Source organism: Euprymna scolopes, chromosome 46, assembly GCF_053919585.1.
Source record: "Euprymna scolopes isolate OS-2025 chromosome 46, ASM5391958v1, whole genome shotgun sequence".
NCBI classification, from domain to species: Eukaryota; Metazoa; Mollusca; class Cephalopoda; order Sepiida; family Sepiolidae; genus Euprymna; species Euprymna scolopes.
Window position 1 is genome coordinate 191,322,947 of NC_136527.1, and position 24,770 is coordinate 191,347,716.

Below are 24,770 nucleotides of genomic sequence, written 5' to 3' on the forward strand. Positions count from 1 at the left end.
CTTACAGTAGTTGGAGTGACTGCTTGTTTTGATTAAGGCGTTGTTGGGTGTTGTGTTCGAGTTTCAGTTCAGCAGTAGTTGGCTATTGGGTTTTCGTGGGGAAGGGTGAAAGTTTCTATGTTTGGGGTGATTATATAAATGTACATAAATAAATCACAAATGATTGTTGGCAGTTATTTTAAAAAGAACAATTCTCGGGTGAGTTTAGAACGATTCAATGAGTGGAAGCTGCTGTTTAGAAGGATTTAGTTTGAATTAAAAAGTTTGATTTTATATATATATATATATATATATATATATATATATCAATGTATCATATCAATGTATCATGATAAAAAACAAAACCAACATATAATTTATGATACAAAAATTTGAATTTTTATTATTATTGTTTTACTTTATTTGTATGAAAATTTAAAATATGTTTTACCTTATCATAATAAAAAACAAAACTAATATGTGATTGATGATACAAACAATTGCATTTGTTTTATTTGTATTAGCGACTTTGTTTTACTTTATTTACATAAACATTTAAAATATGGTTTATCTTATAATGATATAAAAAAAAACTAATATGTGATTTACAAAACTAAAAATATTTTATTTCTTTTATTCTTATTTACAGATGTTCCTGTTTCATCACATATAATTTATGTTTAACATTCTCTAAACAATTGCTCACTTGTATGAAGAAAAGCAGAAGCTGCAATATATATTATATTCTTATGAAGCAGTAATCTTCATAAGAACACATAAATTTAGAATTAAATATAAAAGTAAATGCCATATTAAAAACTACGTTAATCTTGTTCTCCTATCAATTTTTAGTGAAACATGCAGGTGCAAAGTGATGAAAAGACACATACTTGTGAAGTGTGTGGATATTCTTGTTCTAAAAAATTAAATTTAGTGATACATATGAGAACACACACTGGGGAAAAGCCACATTCATGTGAAGTTTGTGGATATTCTTGCTCTACAAAATCAAATTTAGTGAAGCATATGAGAACTCACTCTGGGGAAAAGCCATATTCTTGTGAAGTGTGTAAATATTCTTCTGCTGATAAATCAACTCTAAGAAAACATGTGAGAACTCACACTGGTGAAAAGCCACATTCTTGTAAAGTGTGTGGCTATTCTTGTTTGAGGAAATCAACCTAAGAGATACATATGCGAACTCATTCTGGTGAAAAGCCATATTCTTGTGAAGTGTGTGGATATTCTTGTTCTGAAAAATCAAAAGTAGTGTTACATATGAGAACACACACTGGGGAAAAGCCATATTCTTGTGAAGTGTGTGGGTATTCTTGTTCTACAAAATCAAAATTAGTGATACATACGAGAACTCACACTGGGGAAAAGCCATATTCTTGTGAAATTTGTAGATATTCTTGTTCTACCAGACATACTTTAGCAATACATATGCGAACGCACACTTTTGAGAAGCCATATTCTTGTGAAGTGTGTGGATATTCTTGTTCTGAAAAATCAAATTTAGTGATTCATATGCGAACTCACACTGGCGAAAAGCCATATTCTTGTGAAGTGTGTGGATATTCTTTTTCTACTAAATCAACATTAGTTCGACATATGACAACACACAATGGCGAAAAACCACATTCTTGTGAAGTTTGTGGATATTCTTGTTCTAGAAAATCAAATTTAGTGAAACATATGCGAACCCACACTGGCGAAAAGCCATATTCTTGTGAAGTGTGTGTATATTCTTGTTCTGAAAAATCAACATTACTTAGACATATGAGAATGCACACTGGCGAAAAACCACATTCTTGTGAGGTTTGTGAATACTCTTGTTCTGCAAAATCAAATTTAGTGAAACATATGCGAACTCACACTGGGGAAAAGCCATATTCTTGTGAGATGTGTGGATTTTCTTGTTCTGAAACGTCAACATTAGTTAGACATATGAGAATTCACTTCAGGTGTTCGTCCCAGGAAAGAGCCACTTGATCTCGTCAAACTAACAAAAGTAAAATTTAAAAAGGAAAACCATATTCTTGTGAAGTTTGTGAATAGACCCACACCACCAGTCTTTAGAGATCAAACTCTACAGTCTGTCATGTGTGTGGATATTTTTTATTCTGCAAAATCAACGTTATTGAGACATATAAGAACTGACACTGGGGCAAAGCCACATGCTTGCGAAGTGTGTGGATATTCTTGTTCTGTAGAATCACATTTAGTGACACACAATAGAAGATGTAAAAGAAAAAATATTCCCTCGATTCCAAAAATAAAATGCAAGTCTAAAGCAAAAAATATTACATCAGCATGGCGACTAAAGAATATCATCTGCTCAGTTTCCAATGTAAACATAGAAGAGATGAAAAATGTTGCAAAAGAACTAGAGGACAAAATAGAAGGCCAGATACAAGCACTAAAGGATCCAAGGAAAGAGAACAAACCGAAGACAAAATAGCATAATAATCTCTTCAGAAATAATCTAATGCTATTCTACAGAAACCTAGTGACCCAGAGACCAATTGTATCCTAGAAGAAATAAAAACAAGCCAGAAATTATGATAACATCTAGAATGAAAAAAATGTGGATAAATTCCAAAATAGCAAATAAAAAAATAGAACAAGTTCCAGAATAATAAAAAAAAACTAGAAATACAAAAAAATATAAATAAATATATAAAGAAATATAAAAACACTAGAACACAAATGGAAATACAAAAAAACTAGAATTGACAACTTTCCATTGTTTTATATTTTCATATATTTTATTTGTTAATGGACACACAAAACAACAGTTTTATCGATTTACTAAAACGAAAACGAATTTACAAAGCAAAACAAATTTCACTTTTTTTTAATTGAATTCTTGTAATGTAAGTTTTTGTTTTATTCTTTAGACATTTAAACAATCCCATTCTATATGTTGTAAAATAATCTTAAATATTAAAAATATTTTTATTTATTGCAATCTAATAAAAACGATATATTGATTCCACCATGCTTTATAATAAATGTGAATAAAATTTATAAATTTCTTATTAAATTTTTATTTACTTATTGCAATCTAATAAAAAGATATATTGAATTATATTATGCTTTAAAATAAATATGAATAAAATTTATGAATTTCTGATTTAAAAAATCCTGTTAAATATTCAGTCCTATATTAGTCTTTAATTCAAAATATATTTATTTTAAATAAAATGTTTCATCTGATATTTGGATTTCTGTCAAAATTTGCTTTAATTAAAGATTTTGTGTTTTCTGAGAAAATAATGTTTACCATAAACTAAATAATTTACAATAAAAACAATTTAATTCAAAGTTGGTCAAAAACTGCTTTTTCGATATTTAATTGTTTGACCATTTTATACAATTCTTTTTCTGTCTATACGTATCTGGAGGATAATGTTTGACGTTTGATATTTTATCCAATTATTAAGATTTTAGAATAGCGGCTAATGGTTTTATAAAGTTTACATAAAATGAGAACCCATTTATATTGGTCATCATCAATTAACAGAAACTTAATGGTGAAAAAAAATTGATAAATCTTTACAATCTGTACAGCATTGTTTATCATCTAAGAATTAAAAATCTACTTTCCTTTTTTTGTTATTATATTTCAAAATACTATAAAAATATCTGCAAAGAAAGAATGGATAAAAATAAATAATTAAAATATTAGAGTGTGTGATCATTTAATAATATTAATTTTATGTAAAATGAGCATCCACTTTGTGGCCAGTTAGTGATCAACACGACTAATAATCTTTTGTAGTTTCAAAATTTTATGTCAGATTTTGTTTTCTTCTTTTTGGAGGTTGGGGGTAGAGCCGATACGTTTTTAAATAACTGTTAATCAAAAACCGACATAATTCACCCATTCACCCATTCAACCATACTAATTGGAAACTAATCTGTTCAGTGTCTCGGTGACTGCTAAAACGGGTGTTCATTTTACGTTAAATTCATATAGGAAAGTGATCCCCAATTTTAAAATCCTAAATCTTAAAGTACTTAAATCTTAAAGTGATCTACACTGAGTTAGATTGTAAAGATTTACAAAATATATTTGTTTTTATTTTGACTTTTTGTATAACGTTAACATTTCTTGTGTGGCGGGGGAGGGCATTTTTAACAAATAATTTTTATTTCGTCTATTTTCATAACAATTTTATTTTTAGAGTGAATTACCGATCATCTTTGTTTTTATTTTTAAAATTATAAACTACTTTTTGAACAGCACACATATACGTTATTACTTGAACAGCACACATATACGTTATTACTTGAACAGCACACATATACGTTATTACTTGAACAGCACACATATACGTTATTACTTGAACAGCACACATATACGTTATTACTTGAACAGCACACATATACGTTATTACTTGAACAGCACACATATACGTTATTACTTGAACAGCACACATATACGTTATTACTTGAACAGCACACATATACGTTATTACTTGAACAGCACACATATACGTTATTACTTGAACAGCACACATATACGTTATTACTTGAACAGCACACATATACGTTATTACTTGATACAATTGCCTAACTGACGAGAATTGCAACTTCCAGTTAAAAATATGTTCATCAGTCAACGGTGAATTGTGAAAATCAGTTCCCTGTATAATTAACACATATGAAAATCTAGTTCCCCCAATTGGTTTGGTTGAATGTGATTTATTTCACTGGAAATTTGAATTTAATTTTCTTACACATATATTTATTGTAATTAAAATGTTTCCTTTCTTCAAATCTTATAAGAAATATTTTTAAACAGATCCCCTTCCACATTGTTAGAATGATTTTCTACATAATTCTTTAGTAATATATTTTAAGCACGGGAAAGAGGTACTGTTAACTATTCTTTACTTTCCTAAAACAATTTAGTAAACAAAAAACATCTTAGATTTTATTCAATGTAATGAATTCAGTACATCATATTTTTTGCAAGTTTTTTTTTTATTCACTATGCACTGGCTAAGCGTCTCTCCCCTGGACTAGATTTGAGTCACGAAAGAACAGTTTCCTAAATGATCCCTTTAACCCAATTGTTGGCCCTAGCAATAGAAACTTGCAAATGAATGTGGCTCATTAATCTCCTTGTATAGCATTTAGCTTTTACAGAAAAAAATGTGAAAAAATACATGCAGTGATAATGGTCGAAATCGCCCTAAATTCTAGATCCAAAACTGAAGAGCCAGCGCTTAAAACAACGAGATATTATAAAAAGGCTGACTGGGAAGCCATCAGAGATCTTATCAGAGATGCCCCATGGGGAAATATTTTTCTCTTCGTGCTGAACAGTGCGCAAATGAGACCACTGAATGGTTCAAAACAGCAATGGAAGCACATGTTTCCATGCGGAAATTGTATAGCAAGCCTCACTCTCCCCAATGGTTTACTTCTACTTTCGCAACTGCCATTGCTCAAAGGCAGCATACATACCGCAGATTTAACCGACATAAGTCCAATTCAAGCATACATAAGTATATAGAAGCTAAAAGTAACATTAAGAAAGAAATAGCGACAGCTAAGAGAGAATTTACTGTTTGCCTCGAACTCCACACTGGACCCTTTCAACCACCCCTACCTGACTTTCCTTTGCGGACAGACGCCATGCTAAACGATCTAAAAATCACCCCTGCTCAGGTACATGCTATCATAAAAAGTCTTTACACTTAAAAGCCTGTGGACCTGATCTCATCCTAGCTGTGCTATTAAAAAGTGCTCAACCGAAGTAGCTCCAGTTCTCTCCAAACTCTACAACAAATGCCTTAATGAATTTTGCTTTTCGGGCTGTTGGAAAACTGATTCTGTGGTACCAGTATTCAATAATTCTGGCGAAAGAGCTGACCCATCAAATTATCGCCCCATTAGCCTCCTCCCACTTTTCGCCAAAATATTTGAGACCATAATTAACCATGCTCTAGTCCGGCACCTTACAGATGCTAAACTTCTGACTGACAAACAATATGGATTTAGACAAGCCCGTTTCACAGCTTACATTCTTACTGTAATCTCTGAACGTATATACCATTCACTGGACAAAGCGGGGAGGGCAGAGCGGTAGCTCTAGATATATCTAAGGCTTTTGACAGGGTATGCCATGAGGCTCTCCTCAGGAAAATTAAATCATACAATATCACTGGTAGAATACTTAACATAATTAAATCCTTCTTAGATAAGAGAAAAATCCAGGTTGTCCTCGACGGTCGTACATCTAAACAGTGTGATATAAATGCGGGAGTGCCTCAGGGGTCTATCCTTAGACCTCTATTGTTCCTGATATTTATTAATGACCTCCCCGACAAAACTGCCTCTGAGATGGGTATATATGCTGATGACACTTCACTCTATAACAGGCATGACAGGAAAACAAATGAACACATAACTAAAGAAATGGCAAAAACACTAGAGGATGACCTCCAATCTGTAGTGGAATGGGGACATAAATGGATGGTCACATTCAATGCTGCCAAGACTAAACTGGTTTCATTCAATAATTACAAGTGGCCAGTGACTCCCTGTTTGAGAGTACACCTTTCAAACTGCTTAGCCTAACATTCACAGGAAACATGAGTTGGAACAATTATATTGAAAGCATTGCCAGGACCGCTGCAAAGAAGGTAGGCTCTCTCTACCATGCTAAAAAACTACTGACACCTGAAAGTATCCTGTACCTCTATAAGGCCACCATTCGCCCATGTATGGAGTATTGTTGTCACATTTGGGCTGGTGCATCTGCTGCTAGTTTCTCGCTCCTAGACAAAGTTCAAAAGAGAGTCGCCAATCTGATATTCCCTGACCTGGCATCTAAGCTTCAGCCTCTGTCCCATCGACGAAACGTTGCATCCCTCTGCCTGTTCTACAAGTATTTTAATGGTGAATGGTCTGATGAACTGCAGACACTTGTGCCCCCACGACGTAGACACCCTCGACAAACCCGACAGGCAGCTAAATCCCCCCACACACAGTAGATATCCCTAGATGTAAAATATCTTTCTACTCCAGTAGTTTCTTCCCCAGAAATACTAGACTCTGGAATTCCATTACAGGTGCCTGCTTCCCTAACTGTACCTTCATGCAGAAGTTCAAGTGAAACGTGTACCGACATCTTGCTGCCCAAATCCCAACATAGTGCCCCAGTAGTTGCTGCCCCTGATAGTAGCCCCCTACACCAAAATGGCAATGTGCCTTGTTTAGGGTGAAAATGTAATAAAAAATGTTTTTAAATGTGTTTAGGGAGATCATGGATGTAGATCAGGAAGAGAGTTGGGCAATGGATAGACCCTTTAGGGACTCCAGCATTAATACTTCAGGCCTCTGATTTTTGTCCATCAACCACTACTCTTATGAGCCTATCAGGGAGAAATGATTTAATGATAGAGAGAATATTTCCAGTTATACAGTAGCTGGAGATCTTGTGAAGTAGACCTTTATGCCATACCTTGTCGAAGGCCTTTGATATGTCAAGAGCAATTGCCCTGGAAAGGAAGCTTTTGTCAAGAGATTCACTAATCCTATGAGATATAACCCTGTGGTCAGCTGGAACAGCAAAGTCTAGGGTTTGACAGGATTTTCTTGTTAATTATTACGACATCCGGTGTTCTTGCTTGGATGAGTTCATCAGTTTGTATGTGCATTCCCCATAGGACTTTATAATTCTCGGTTTCAAGTACTGTTGCCAGCTTGTGTTTGTACCACTTATCTGTGCGTTCGACATGTAGTTGTTTGCATAATTCCCAGTGTACTACCCTTCCCACTTGGTCATGTCTGTTCTTGTATTCCTTTTAGGCCAGTTTGCTGCATTCATTTATATAGCTTATCGTCTCGTCTCTTTGTCCAATGAGTCTGCATTTGCTGTTTTCTTGTTCTTTGTCGATTTTTCCTTTGCTGTGGTTGGTCTTATCGAGTTGTCTTGTACTGCAGTTGTTAAGGATTCAGTTTCACAGCTTAAGTGTTCTTTTCGCCTCCATGTTCAAGTGTTCTCGTTCTTTTAATCTTTTATACTCCTTATGAATCTTCCGTGTAGTTGTTTTTCTTTCCACTTTTCTTTTCTTGTCTTACCCTTTTCCTCTCTATTTTCTGTTTTATGGATTTTTTCTTCTATGATTATTCTTTCAGTGTTTGGATTTTTTCTAGTTCTTTTTTGCTGTCATTCACACAGTCTTCTATACTAACCAGTCCCCTCCCGTCATCTTTCCCTTTTACGTAGAGTCGGTCAACATTGTCCTTCGGATGTAGTGCGTTTTGCATGGTCTTGAGTTTCCTAGTCTTCTGATCGAGCTGACTCAGTTCTTCTTAAGTCCACCCTATGAACGGTCCAGAGTATCTTACTAGTGATACTGCCCATATATTTATGCCTTTTATTAGGTTTCTGCTATATAATTTGGTTTCGAGAAGTGGTCTTGTTCTCCTGACGTATTCCTTTCCAATTCTCTCTTTCATTTCTGTTGCTTTGATGGTGTATGCTTCCAGTACTCCTAGGTATTTATAGGCGTCTTGTTCCCCTAGTTCCCTCATCTCCGTTTAGTTGGATAGTTTCATGCCTTCTGTCGTCTCTAGTTTTCCCTTTCTTATAACTAGTAGTGCGCACTTTTCCATACCAAACTCCATTTAGATACCCTGGCTGTAGGTCTTGGTGGTATTTATTAATATGCTCTTCTTTAGTCTTCACATAGGTAATCACGTGATCAATTAGAGCTAATGCTCCAGGACACTTCTCGATGATCATGTCCATCTTCTGTTTAAATTTAGCACCAGAGATTTTGTGCTAGAGTTCCTCCATCGTTGGGGTTTGTGGCGACAACGCAGGAGGTCCCTGCTTAGATCTTTAGGGTTTAGACATAGGCGAAGTTGGCCATTGCTATTGCACACATAGCCGATGCTGTCCACCGAATCCGTTGGCTCATCAACCTTTCGGATTATTTGTTGGTTTACAAGTTCATCCAGTTCTGCTTTTACCCGCTGTCCTCATGTGGATGAATCATTCCCTAAGTGTATGAATCATGGGATGGATGTTCGGACAAGGCATCGTAAATTATGATCATGTTCCTCTTTGGTTTTCCCATTGATGATCACGTCATCAGTTTGAGCTAATGATACAGGACACTTCTCGATTATCATGTCCATCTTTTGTTGAAAAACATCTTGAGACATGACTAGGCCAAAGGGAAATCTTTTGAAACAATATCGGCCGAAGGGTGAATTGAAGGTCGTCAGTAATCTCCATGTTTGGGGATTTGTGAAAACATTGAATTTCTACAGATCCCTGCTGCGAGATGCTAGAACCAATGTACGCAGTAAGTATCGCTGTTTCCTTCTGAGTTGTTCCTGGGCGTGGATATCCATTGTGGTCCACATGTTCCGGAAACATTAACTGGAATGTATGTAATGGGAGTGTATTTCCCTGCGCTCCTGTGTCTACGTTAATATTCAGTTCGTGAACACCTTTTTTGTTTGGTAGTATGACGTTTAGGGTGGCAAATACTTCTGACCGAGAGTCTCTTTTTCTGTTGTCCTGCATTGAATAAAATGACATATTCTCAAATTCATCAACCATTTGGTTCTGAACATTAATACAGCTCTGATGATTTTAGACGTAGGCTCTGCTGGTACAATTTTCCTGTGTTTGATATGTCTATTTGTTTGTGGCTGTCTGTCAGTTCCTTTTTTCTTTACTCTGTTGCGGACCAGGATATGAAATACCCTAACTCGCTACAAGAAAAATAATGAAACGAATTGAATGAAGGAAACAAAGAACTCAAATGCTGGAATAAAATAAACATGTCGTTTTATTTCTGTTGAGAAATGAAAGTCTTGGGTGTATACGTGTTCATCGGAAGGAAAGAGGAATGCAATAGAGAAATGCGAAGTGGCAAGCCGGCCTGTAGAAAGAGAGGGTTAAGCTCAGTAGAGCGTCGCGCACATGTCTGTTTTGATGGACCAAAGGCGAAGGGGAGATTGAGTGACGTTAGAGTCGGTTCGTCGACTAAGCAGAAAAAAGGGAAGTTGACAGGTTTTGTTTACTTTTATACTGGGTCAGTGTTCTGACTGCGTATGTCTAGCTTTCACTTTAAAGGAAGTGACGTTTTGCATGTGTGCGTACTTGTGCGCTTATGTGTGCGTATATGTGTGTATGTAAGGGCGTGCGTACGTGTGGGTGTGTATATGTGAGTGAAAACATGTTCGAACAACTCTTTTGGTCTGGCACATCTTAGCCAGTGGTCCCTGCGTCTGCATCCTGAACAAGTGCTGCCTCGACCGGGGTAATTTCCATGCTGATTGAGAAGCTCACATTTGCCAGATGTTTCTTTTATCGCGTTTATCTTCTTGTCAGTTTTTCCTTGCAGTTTGTCCCATTGTCTTCATGCAGTTAACCGAAGCCTCATAGCTTCTACACATGTCAAGTACTTCTTGTAAGGATATGGCCTCTTTCTTGCTCAGTAGTTGCTTTTGCAGCTCCACATGTTCCGTTCCGACTATTATTTGTTCAATCATCCGTTCTTCCAACTCCTAATCGTCTCTAAATTTACATTTGTGTGCTTGCAGCTTGTAATTCGCAAGAAAAACATCAATGTTTTCTGTTTCGTTTTGCGAGTAATTCTGTAAACAAAAACATGCGATCTGAAAATTAACGAGGCTCTAACTGCTCTAGGAGTTTATTCTAAATAATATAATATAACTTACACTGTTGCTTGAAAAATTTGAATGATTCCACATTTAGCACGAATGTCTTATATTAAGGAGACGAAAGGAGACGGGTTAGCTCAAGGAAGACATCTTTATTTTCATAAGGGACATAACTCGTACAGCAAGAATTACAACCAACAAGGAAAGATAATTCATGAGTTGACACTGAGGGTGATCGTGTGTGTGTGTGCGTGTGTCACTCACTCACTCACTCACTCTGTCTCTCTCCTTTTTACTCGCAAGATAGTTTGCTGATCTCTGAAAAGTGGAAAAAGCTTGTTAGTGACTGGCTGTTCAGGAAACAGTGCCAGAAATCTTTTTTCTTTTCTTTTTTTTTTTCGCACGTCTTTTAAATCAGTCAAGGTAGGGTTTTTTGAGAGCAAGACTCTTTTTTGGGGATTCCATCGTATTGGTGACCATACGACCATAAAAAAGAAGAAGAAGAAGAAGAAGCTTACAACCTTTTCAGAGAAAAATGAATTTTAATTTGGACCCTTATCTCCAGGTGAGAGAGAGAGAGAGAGAGAGAGAGAGAGAGAGAGACCAACACTTGAACCTTTTGAAGGTTTTGTTTGTTTTGAAGAAAGGTCGATTAAAGGACAGAGAAGAGAAAAAAAAATGAAAAAAATTTGAGAACTTTTCTTTGCATGTTATTCCCCCTCCTTTTCAGAATCCCTTTTTTTTCAAGTAATCCTTTCTTATTTATTTTAAGGGAAACAAGAATGCCTCCCATTTGGGAAATCTAATTTCGAGTCTCCATTGCAAATTATATTTCTTCCTTTTTTTTGTTTTGTATTTACTTCAATTGAATTTGAACTTTGTTCGTTATATTATTTCTGTAAATGTAAAAATACCACATTTCTGTAACCTTGTTAATGTGGTAATTTTTACATTTGCTTTTGGCAAGCAAAACAACAACCAGCTTTTCCAAAATAAACTTTGGAATTTTTAAACTTAAATTCAAGGTCATTTATTTGTTCTTTTTTTTTTCTTTGTGTTGTTGCATTGCTATTTTCGTTTCTTTCTTCTTTTTTAGCACGTTTTCCAACGAAGTCGAATTTTTCAAAAATAAAAAAAATATGAAATCAACTTTTTTATAAGAATAAACACTTGTTATTTACTTTAAACAATACAGAACTTTTTAATTTATAACTATTTAAAAAAAAAAACACTTTTTTAAAAGAATATAAACAGACTGTATTTATTTTAAAGTTTAAACAATATAAAGAAAGTTTTTTATAATTTAAAACGGTAGAATTATTTTTATAAATTAAAAGAGTAAATTTTTACTTGGTTTCCCCCTTAACATTTTCTGATAAAATGACGACTCTGAAGATTTTGGGTATGCTGAAAACGAATATCGCATTTAACTTTTCTTCGAATATGTCGTTTTCCAGATTTTAAGCAATATAGTTTTTATGTTTAAAAGCGGTGACCTAAATTTGTTTTTTTTTTCATCAGTTAATTTTCTATTTAAATAATTTCACGTTTATTGTGTTTTAACTTTTTTATATATCTATTGATTTCTTTGTATTAAGGATGAAATTTTTATATATCTATTGATTTTTTTTTATATATCTATTGATTTCTTTTTATCAGAATGAACAAAGATAATATAAACTTTATAGGAAAACAATTCGACACGTTTCAATAATGAACGAACATTTTTACACGAGGAACGAAATAATGATTACACCGGGTTATTACGATGACCTAAATTCATTCTTCTTAAGCAGTTGATTTTCTCTTTAAATAATTTCACGTTTAAATCGTGTTTTTCATCTTTTAATTTTGATTCTTTTATATTTTCATATTTTATTTCTTAATGAATTGGACAAACAACACAAAAGTTCGGTAAATTTACTAAAGAAATCTTAACAAACAAAACAAATTTTCTGTTTTGAACACAAAAGAAAAAAAAAAAACGAATTCATCCCGATTTTTCCCCATTTCGTATTGAACTCCTGGAATGAAAGGTTAGTTTTTTCATCTTTTTTACGCTTATAAAACTATTCAATCACTAACTTTTAAATTAATCTTAAAAATTTAAATAAGTTTATTGATTCCACCATTCTTTATATCAGACTTGAATAAAAAATATGAATTCCAAATTAAAAAAAGAAAATCACCTTAAATATATTATTAAATCTGACATTTAGATTTTGGTAAATATGTTTATATTTATAAAATAAAATAAAATAAAATAATAATAATAATAATAATAATAATAATAATGCTTATTTTAGTAAAACGTATTTGACTTCTGAGCAAATAATAATGTTTACCATAATGACAATAATTTATTTCAAAGGTGGTAAAATTGTTAAACATCTGAACGCAAAAACTGATTTTTCGAAATTTAATTGTTTTCAAATTTTTATTAATTTATCTGTTTATTGTATGTCTTATCTGTTTTGTCGCTAGCGAATTCTGTTTGCTATTTTAATGTTAATTAGTTTCTTTTTTATAAAGTTTACATGAAATGAGCACCCATTTATTGGCCATCATTAATTAGAAGGAACTTAAGGTAAAAAAATATTACCTCCTAAAAAGTAAAATATACTGTTTTTTTTTTGTTTAATTGTTTTCAAATTTTGATTTTTTAAAACTCTGTTTGTTGTCTGTCTTACCTATTTTGTCGCTAGCGAACTCTGTTTGCTATTTGAATGTGTATCAGTTTCTTTTATAAAGTTTACATGAAATGAGCCCCCATTTATTGACCATCATCAATTAGGATAAACTTAATGTAGAAAAATATTAGATTAAACTAGAAATTAAAATATACTGTTTTTGTTTTCTTTATATAAAAAAAATCCGTAAATAAGAAACTAAAAACAAAACAAAAATATTTAAAGATTTTAGATTGAACAATTACTTTCCTAAATAATTTTAACATACAATGAACATTCATGGTCAATCAACGTGACATGTTGTCAGTGTTTGCAGTTTCACATTTTTGTGCTGATGGTACGAGGGGATCATTTGGTTTTTCTTTATTACGCTTTTGTGGTGGGGGTGTGGGTCAATGTGATGTTAACTATTCTGTACTTTCACCTAACAAGTTAATAAACGAAAGATATCGTAAAAATATAATTAGGCATAACAAAACTTTGCAAAAAATGTCACCATGACATTTATTAGATTTATTTCTGCAAGTTTTTTATTTAATTTTCGATTCATGAGATATTATCGGAACTCCCAAAATGACCAACTTATCTTAGCCAATTCTTCTTTTTCTAACGGAATCGTCAGCTGTAATTTTCAAAGTAAATAAACGCTTAAAAATAAGTTAAAATAAAAAAAAAATATCCAGGTTGGAAGAAATTAATTTATATAGCTTTTGGTAACATTTATTTGTAATATAAGTTTTTTTTGTCAATGTCGATAATACACCAACGCACAACTTACCATTAAAATGTCCATTTTTATAGGGGTTTTCCCGTGTGTTATGAATGAATATCACATTCAAAATTGGGGGCGGCAAATAATTTTGAAGATATCGACATCTTCATAATCCAATGTTATCTCTAGTAGTTTTCAATAGCGGCCGTTTTGCCCGGCGTTAGCATTTTTGTGTGTTGTTTTTCGTTTTTATTTTTTATTTTGAACATTTTTTAGAGGGTATTCAATTATAGAACTTGTATAGTTTTTAACAGGTACTTCTGCAGTTTAATTAACCGGGTTTTTTTTCGTAAGTAATGTGTCGATATTAGCCCAGCAGGATCCGTTTAATAATTTCACAAAAATTCTGTATTACTTTGTGTAGGGATTGAGTTATATTCCATAACTTTGATTAAAATTTTTAATAAATAAGTTTTAGCTTGCATTTAACTCACCAAGTGCCGTATCTCTCACAATGTCGTCTACCAATCTTTTACTCTCTTCTCCCTAAATTATCACTGATAGATAAAATAATTACATATACCATACGTTCCTTTTTAAGCACCAGTCTTTACTATTTTTATGAAAATATTATTGGAGGATGTAAGAAGAATTTTTATATTGAAAAGAAAAAGCTGTTCACAATTGTTTTTTTAAAGAAAAGGTCACGACTAGGCAAGGCCCGTAGGCCACTCGAGGATAAGGGTTATTGAATGTACAGTAGTCAATGGGATAATTTCGTAGTAATCGTTAGTAGTATAAATTTGGTAAATTTAATTATTTATTGGGACGGTTCATCAAGAATTTGTTTATGTTGGACTTGAAGACAACAAAATTGTAGACGAACGGAAGAGAGTTCCATAGGCGTTCAGTTCCAAAAAAGATGCTTTGTTTAGGGAATCTATGTTTCGGTTTAGGCACAGATAAAGAGTTGGACAAATTATTGACAGTGGTTTCATCTAGACGGGTGTTTTTCATGAAAGGCTGGCAGGGGCATAAATTGGAGCTCAGACGAGCACTTGCCATGGAAATAATGATAAAGCAGAGACAGACTCGCAATGTCTCTTCTGTGGGAAAGAGGTTGCAGGGAAAAGTAAAGGGATCCCCCTACTAAACTACAAAGTCTATTTTGAAGTCTGTCAAGGCATCATAAGATGCTTCTAGCAGCTCCTGCCCAGATATGACAACAGTACTCCATCATTGGATGTACTTGGCTCTCATATAGATAGAGAATTGCATCAGCAGTGAGATATCTACTGGGGTGGTAGAAGGATCCCACAATTTTTCCAGCGACCTTTGCAACAGATTTGATGTACATGTTCCATTTCAGATGAGAAGTAAATGTCAAGCCCAGAAGCATGTCAAAAGATGGGGTCTCCCCAAGACGAGAGCCATTCATTTCAGTTGGTGCCAGATGGGGATCAGAGCGTTAATGATATGAAGATAGAAGCTTTGTTTTAGATGGATTAAAAGTAATCATCCACCTCTTTCCCTATTGGACTACTCAAGTTAAGAGGAGAGAGAATCAGAGAGGACTTGGTCATTTATTGCCTTTGATGTGTTGCCACAGATGGTAGTGTTGTCAACATAAATCTACAAATGATGTAAGTATGTGTTTTGGGAGATAATTGATATTAGATCAAGAAGAGAGATGGTCCAAGGATAGACCATTGAGGAACTCCAGCATTAATACTTAGAGGTGCTAATTTCTGCCCATCAACCATTACTCTTATGAGCTTATCAGAGAGAAATGATTTAATAATTGAGAAGACATTTCCAGCTATACTGTAGCTTGAAATCTTGTGAAGTAGGCCTTTATGCAATACTCTACCAAAATACTTTGGAATAAAGATTCGCTAATCATAACGAGTAGCACATCTGATGTACATCCAGCAGAACGGAAATCATATTGAGTGTCACTAAGATGGTTTTTTTTGCTGATGTTTTTGACTACTTATCTACTAAACACAGATTCCAGCAACTTACTCATGACGCACAGGAGACATACTTAATTGTTGAATACAAGGCATACTAATGAGATCTTCCAGGGTGTTAAGAAGCAATTCTCCTTGAGACAACACTCAAACAGCTTTATAAGTCTGGGAGCTAGTTCTGTTTGAAGCCTTTTCAACACTATAATTAGAATGCCGTCAGGGCCAGTTGCTTTACTGGAATCAAGGTTCTTAATTAGCTTGGCAACATGCACAGATATTTGTATGTTGCATAGCATATTTTCTGCTACAGGTTCATTGATTGTTTGGGATAGAGCACACACTTCTGTTCAGGACCCTGTTGTCTATTTGATGGGAACCTAGCTGCTGCTTAGCTACTTTGGATTTAAAGACTGAGCATACACATCTCTTGCCTTCTTTATTATCTTTTACAGTGGTTGCTGGCAGTCCTGAAAGCGGCTTTAGTTTAAATACATCTATAATGTTAGGGGCAATGGAAAAATGATTTCTGTGCGCTATGGTAGCAGCACATTCTGGAGAGAACCACGACTGGCTGTTAGGATTTTGCTGGAATTTCTTCGAGGGTATGCAACAATAAGCAGTACATATTGTAATATTAGCTTTGTAAACGTATAGGATACTCTTATGTAATTTTCCAGCAAGGTTTAAGCTGGCTTTGTAGCATCCTTCCTTACTATGGTAATTGTGTATTAACATATTATTAAATAACAATTTTGTTTTAACCAATAGTAAAAGATTAAATATTAACTCGCTGATGAGTAAAACACATGTAGTAACAACAATTTCTATGTTCAAATGAATTAGCGATAAACTTTATCTCTCAACTTCCAGCAACATAAAGATTAAATATTAACTTGATGATGAGTTAAACACATTTAGTAACAACAATTTCTATGTTCAAATGAATTAACGATAAGCGGATATCATTAAACAATATAAACATATCATTAAACAGATATAAGAGAATAGACCTTCGGTGAGATGAAATTAATCAGAATACTTAACTTATTCGGAGGATTTTGAGGATGAGCGACTGTGAGAGAGTGGATGCAGTTGAGGGTACGATACCAATGATTCCATTCGTCAGCGGTTGTATCTGACGATCCTTCGAATTTACCAGGTCTCAGTATAGCATCCATTGTTGCTGTTAATTTTTGATTTTATGTTGAATAAATTGTAATGAAAAATAAAGACCTTTTAAGATATTAGAAGGGTTTTATTCAACATAAAATTCAGCAGGTACAACAACATGGTCGGTAACGAACGACTAAGCTGGGAAAAGGCGCCAATTTTGTTCTATTTGTAAACATCTGGTGCGCATGCGCACTAGCGCTCTAAACTCACAACAGTAATCTTAGCTTTGTTAACGTATAGGATACTCTTATGTAATTTTCTAGCAAGGTTTAAGCTGGCTTTGTTGCATCCTTACTATGTTAATTGTGTATTAACAAATTATTAAATAACGATTTTGTTTTAACCAATAGTAAAAGATTAAATATTAACTTGCTGATGAGTTTATCCCATGTAGTAACAACAATTTCTATGTTTAAATGAATTAGCAATAAACGGATATCATTAAACAATCTATAAATTTGAATAATATGCTTTTAATTTGATAAATATATACGGAAAACAAGAAATAACTAATAAAAAATAAATGTAATAATTTTTGCTGTAGTTTTCCCAACCGAATTACTTACGTTTTACGCATTAAATAAGTCTCTTTTAAGAAATTGTCGAGACTTTTGATAAATGAATTAGCGATAAACTTTATCTCTCAACTTCCAGCAACATAAAGATTAAATATTAACTTGATGATGATTTAAACACATTTAGTAACAACACTTTCTATGTTCAAATGAATTACCGATAAACAGATATCCTTAAAAATCTATAAATTTGAATAATATGCTTTAAATTTGATAAATATATACGGAAAATATATAATGAAAATTTAATATACAGATTTTACTCTATGTTTTCCAACCTAATTAGTTACGTTTTTGGTAATAAATAAGTCCCTTTTTAGTAAGTGTTGATAATGTTGAGTAATTTACATATTCCGTTATCAGGTATTCCTTATATACAGTATATGCATGTGCTTTAGGAAGACAGAAACAAACGTTTTCTGGTGAACCTAGATATATTTCTCTCATTATAATAATGACAAATATTACATTAAGATTGTCACACACACACACACACACTCACTCATACACTCACTCACACACACACTCACACACATACCCGCACGTGCACATTTTCCTTAAAACAAAATACGTTTATAAAGTATATATTCAATAAACATTACAATTGCAAAGGTTTATTAAATTCATGTGTTTCATTGCATAAACCAATCAACTCATGAGACTTTTCATCAGTTTATCAAAGAAAATGTTCACTTTTTTCTTCGTTCAAAAAGAAAATGTAATTTTAAAGCTCATTAGAAAGGTTTAAAAGATATAAACATCTAAAATTCAAATAAAAAAAAGTAAAGGAAACGTAATTTTAAAGCGAATGAAAAAGGTTTAACGAACAATAAAATATCGACTGGTTATAGATAAAACATTAATACAAAAGAAAGACAAAAGTTTAGTTCGTATACGATGAGTTAAATAGGTTCATTTTACATATTTAAATCCATGTCATTTCAGCATAAATACGTTATATTAATAATTTATACAAGGTGAAAATAATTAGCATGAAACATCATAAAGAAGATAAAAAATATACTAATAATAAAAATACGCTTAAAACGTGGTTGAAATAATTTGTTGAATGCTAGTAACAATTTGTTGAATTTCAAAAATAAAAAAAAAATTATTTTAATAAAAATTAAAATAACTGCTAAAATTCTGTAACATTCACAGATTTCGAGAGCCTTTTTGCATACAACTATGCATTATCAAATGTTAATTAAAACAAAAAAAATGCGATAATCGATTATTAAAACTGATTAATGCATTCAAAAACGTTCGATGAAATAATTTGTTGAATGAAAAAAAAATAAATTGCGATAATCGATTATTAAAACTGTTTATATCATTTGTATAATAAAATATGGGAATGATAATAATGCATTCAAAAACGTTGGATGAAATAATTTGTTGAATAAAAAACTGTTGAATTTATTAATAAAAAGTAAAAAAATGAGAACCTTATTCTGTTGTATAAAATTCGCTATTATGAGTAATGTTACGAAAATACACAGTTTAATACAGATACAGGTTGTTGCACGGAGCCATATTTGGCGACAATGCAAAATACATATAGTAATCTTAGCTTTGTAGACTTTGTAAGAAATTGTCGATAGTTTTAATAAATGTACATATTCATATATACAGTATATGCATGTGCTTTAGGAAGGCAGAAACAAAAGGTTTCTGATGAACCTAAATATATTTATAACAATGGTAAATATTGCATCCAAATTTTAATACACGCGCGCACATTTTCCTTTAAACAGATATTCGATTATAATTAAGGCAATCTTTAAATTGCAACAGTTTATTACGTTCACTGAAAATTATTTACACTTTCAGAGGATATGTTCCTTTATTAAACATTTTATTCACATTTATATTTTTAAATTACTGCGTCTTACATGTGTTTCATTGAATGGCATAAACCAAAGAAATCATCAGACTTTACATTAGTTCATCAAATAAGAATGTGTTCATTTTTTCTTGTTTTGAAACGCAGTTTTACAGCGAATTAAAATGTTTTAAAAAGCGTAAAAATCGGAAACCCAGTAAAAACAGTAAAACAACTTGGTATAGATAAAACAGAAGGAACAAAGTTTAATACTGATATCAAGAACATTAATAAATAAATAAACCACAATATATTTGCACACAATAAACAATGATATTAAAATATTAAATTTCATTTATTTTTTATTTGCAGATGTTCCTGCTTGAATGTTTTTAATGAGTATTAAGGGAGTATGTTCCTCCTTAAACAGTATTCTTTGCACAATTATTTCCTTACGTGACTGACAAAGATTAAATGTATCCAGTTCATTGGAACGCTATAGAAAGTAACGAGTGTTTTGGATGGGTTCGATAATTCGTTTACTGAAACTAGAGAAACAGAGAAAAAAAGCGTATATGCATGCACACACCGCAAAACAAAAACAATGACAACAAAGAAAAAGTTTCTATTCAAAAAAGGATTTTATTTATTCAACAAAATTTTATTTAAAAAAAAATCAGCTGCACACAACTATTTATTAGACATATATTTGTGAAGAGTTATTTTATCTGGATTGTTTAGCAAATAGTGATAAGAACATCACACATATTTAAATTTGTGAAATTTTTGTTTAATATTTTTATAAATCATAAGACATCGAATTTAACATTTCAGAAAAATCTGTTAATTTAGAAAAGATGATATTTTAACCTTTACACTAAGAAATATCTCTTATCACAAAAATGAAAAGTGATACACAATTAAAGTTTATTTAGTATAAAATCTAGCTTGCATCAATAACTCCAGATAAAACTGAAAAGGGCATGATAAAATGTCATTGTTTATAATTTATTAGTGATAATCTTGTTGCAGGAGTAATTTAATTTAAATATGAATATACAAGATAGGGGAAAGCCATATTCTTGTGAAGTATGTAGATATTCTTATTCTCAAAAGTCAAAATTAGTGATACATATGAGAACTCACACTGGGGAAAAGCCACATTCTTGTAAAGTATGTGGATATTCTTTTTCTGTGAAATCATCCTTAGTGACACATATGAGAACACACACTAGTGAAAAACCACATTCCTGTGAAGTGTGCGGATGTTCTTTTTCTCAAAAGTCAAATTTAGTGAGACATATGAAAACTCACACTGGTGAAAAGCCACATTCTTGTGGAGTGTGTGGATATTCTTGTTCTGATAAATCAAATTTCGTGACACATAAGAGAACTCACACTGGGGAAAAGCCACATTCTTGTGAAGTATGTGGATATTCGTTTTCTGTGAAATCATCGTTAGTGACACATATGAGAACACACACTGGCGAAAAGCCACATTCTTATGAAGTATGTGGATATTCTTGTTCTCAAAAGTCAAAATTAGTGACACATATGAGAACTCACACTGGGGAAAAGCCACATTCTTGTGATGTATGTGGATATTCTTTTTCTGTTAAATCAAATTTGGTGATACATATAAGAACTCACACTGGGGAAAAGCTACATTCCTGTGAAGTATGTGGACATTCGTGTTCTCGAAAATCAGACTTAGTTATACATATGAGAACTCACACTGGGGAAAAGCCACATTCTTGTGAAGTATGTGGATATACTTGTTCTCGAAAATCAAAATTAGTTATACATATGAGAACTCACACTGGGGAAAAGCCACATTCTTGTAATGTATGTGGATATTCTTGTTCTGATAAATCAAATTTCGTGAGGCATATGAGAAATCACACTGTGAAAAAACTGGGAGAGAACTTGAATGCCTACTAGACACTGTCCCCGAGGGTCTAAGATCTCTCTTACAGGGATTTGTCAGAACATCCGTGCATGAGGATACTTTTTCCATAGAAGTAAACCCTGACCAAATATTCAAAATCACACAGTATTCGTTGCCCAAATAAGGTCTCCTCGTTATGGCTAACCCATATTAGCTTTTACGAGAAATGGTGCACCTTCTCCAAGTGATGTTACCTCAAGTAATAGCACGAAGCTGGATATTCCACCAGACTAGATAAATACTTGTACTGGAATCCAGTAAGACCAAGAGACTAAAATAAAAGATATATTACAACGTATGAAAATGGTTCATTGGAGAGAGGAAAATTATCTTCACAATTTCTTTACTAAATGTTTGAGTAATAAAGAACTTAAGTGGAACATTCGAATATCTATGCATCTCATATATTTCAAGTGTAAACCTTTAAGACCATTTATTTTTGAGAACTTCGACTGAAGTAAAATAAAACAAAAAATGAGAAATTCTTTTGAAGTGTGTGGATATTCTTTTTCTATAAAGTGAAAACTCACACTGTCAAGTGCGGGGATACTCATGTTTTTAAAATCAGACTTAGTGATACATAAAAGATGGAACAAGCCTGAAAGAACTGCGCTCATTATCGATGTCGCAGTCCCAAATGATTTTGACCTTATAGAGCTGAACGGAGAAGATAAAATATCTATATATAGTTCCTAACTGCTGTTTCCGACTGATAGTACAGGAGCCCTCACTCTTATGTAGAACTAAGAGCAGCTGCTCCATCAACAGTTGAATATTATCGGGATATTTGTAGGGATATCTCACGCATGGAACGGGACCCAACACTCATCCACAGTGGGCTTTCCTGATGTCACAATCTTATAACTAAGGTGAAAGCTGATGTTCTTGTATTACATGTCTGTTATTCTGCACAACCACTTGTCCAGCATTTCTCATTCGCCCTAACTAAAACCTTTAAATCAAATAAAATTAAATGACTGTTCAATCGAACATTACGTTTAAACCAGGACCAAACTCAAAGAAAGCCAACCTGCCTCCTCTCTTGAGGCTTGCATTCACGAATATCCAGGGGCTTAGAACTAACTTAAATGATGTCGAATCATTTCTCCTATTAGAACTCCCGGATATCTAAGCATTAAGTGAACTAACCCACACTACTCCATTCAAATGAGACCACTGAATTGTTCAAAACTGCAATTGAAGCACATGTTCCTGCACGGAAATTCTATAGCAAGCCGCACTTCTTTACTTCTGCTTGTGTAGTTGCCATTGCTCAAAGACAGCATTGGTACTGCAGATTCAACCGACATGAGTTCAGTTCAAACAGACAGAAGGATATAGAAGCTAGAACTAATTGTAAGAGAGAAATAATGAGAGATAAGACAGAATACACTGAAACTACCGGAAAACGCATCGAAGCACAGAAATTAGGAACTCATGATTTTTGGAAAATCTACGACAGTGTAGTAAATGGGCAGTCAATGATTCCTCCACTGTCAAACGATCACGAGGTTGTTTGCATGGCAACCGAGAAGGCTAACCTGCTCGTCCGTCGGTTTGCCTCAAACTCCATATGGGACTTGGCACAACATTCCCTTCCTGACTTTCTTTTGCGGACAGACGCCACACTAGATGACTTGAAAATCACCCTTGTATATGGTATCATAAAAATCCTAGACACTTCAAAAGTATGTGGGCCAGATCTCATCCCAGCTGTGCTATAAAAAATAATGCTCCGATGAGGTTGCTCCAAACTTTACAACAAATGCCTCAACGAATCTTGCTTTCTTGACTGCTGGAAAACCGCTTCTGTGGTGCCAGTTTTCAATAATTCTAGCAAAAGAACTGACCCGGTAAATTTAGCCCCATTAGTTTTCTCCCGCATTTTGCCAAAATATTTGAGTCCTTAATCAAGCTCTACTCAATCACCTTACAGCTGCTGACTGACAATTAGACTGGATTTAGGCAAGCCCGTTCCACAGCAGATATCCTAACTGTAATCTCTGAACTGTATACCGTTCACTGGACAAAACAGAGGAGGCTAGAGCGATAGCCCTCGATATATCTAAGGCTTTTGACACGGTATCGCACGATGGTCTTCTAATGAAAATTAGATCATATTGTACCACTGGAAGAATACATAAAGTAATTAAATCCTTCTTAAGTAAGAGAAAAGTCCAAGGTATCCTTGACGGTCGTACATCTAAACAATATATAAATGTGGAAGTACCTTAGGGGTCTATCCTCGGACCTGTATTATTCTTGATATTCATAAATGACCTCCCTGATAAAATTGTTTCTGAGATGGCTATATTTGTTGATGACACCACTCCCTGTAACAGGCACGAGGGGAAAACAAATGAACACATATATAAGGAAATGGCAGAAACACTAGAGGATGACCTCTAATCTGCAGTGGAATGGGGACAAAAATGGATGATCACATTCAATGCTGCCAAGACTAAGCTTGTTTCCTTAAATAATTATAAGAAACCTTCTCTACCACCAATAGCAGTGTCCAAGGACACGTTACCCGAAAGTACTTCCTTTAAACTCTTCGGCCTAAAATTTACAGGAAACATGAACTGGAATAGATATATTTAGAGCATTGCCAGAACGTAAGCTCTCACTACCGTGCTAAAAAAACTACTTACGCTTTTCAACTTTTCAACAAGTTAACCCCTGGTGACTGAAAGCCTTCTCATCTTTTGAGACAGATGCAAGGCATGCTTTGTGCTCGTACGATGGACGACAATATCTTACAGTTGATTTACTTGGAGAAACTGTCTCAACAGTTATCCCACATGCTGTCCATCTTTGTTGGGAATAAGGACCTGACACAGTTAACGGTTATCGCCGATCGCGTCGCCGACAATTACCACCATGTGTCAGCTGTAATCACTGTCTCAACCGATGCTGCCTTGAATAAAGCAATTTAAGCAATTCTTGTAGACAAACAATCACGGCCCAGCCACTGACGAAATTCTGGAGGCAGACGCTCATCGCAAAGACGCCTATCTTCCTCCCGATCTACCGTCGTTTCAGGAACAGCACATGCAAATACGAGCAACGTTTTACCTACAAGAGACCTGAACATTTAAACAGGTAGATAGGTGGAATTGCACGACGAATTCCACCCTATCTCTCCAGCCATATCGCCTAATATATATATATATATATATATATATATATATATATTTGATGCACACTCGTCAAAAGTTCCTAGT

At 33.6% G+C, this 24,770-nt stretch overlaps 1 protein-coding gene across 1 annotated transcript; it reads left to right on the forward strand.

Moving 5' to 3' along the window:
* The first annotated feature begins 1,593 nt into the window (after nucleotides 1-1,593).
* On the forward strand, nucleotides 1,594-24,482 carry LOC145270305 (uncharacterized). Its single transcript, XM_080125951.1, has 3 exons — nucleotides 1,594-1,875; nucleotides 20,646-20,888; nucleotides 24,240-24,482. The coding sequence occupies exons 1-3, from the start codon at nucleotides 1,594-1,596 to the stop codon at nucleotides 24,480-24,482; spliced, it is 768 nt and encodes a 255-aa protein (XP_079982077.1).
* The last annotated feature ends 288 nt before the right edge of the window (nucleotides 24,483-24,770 follow it).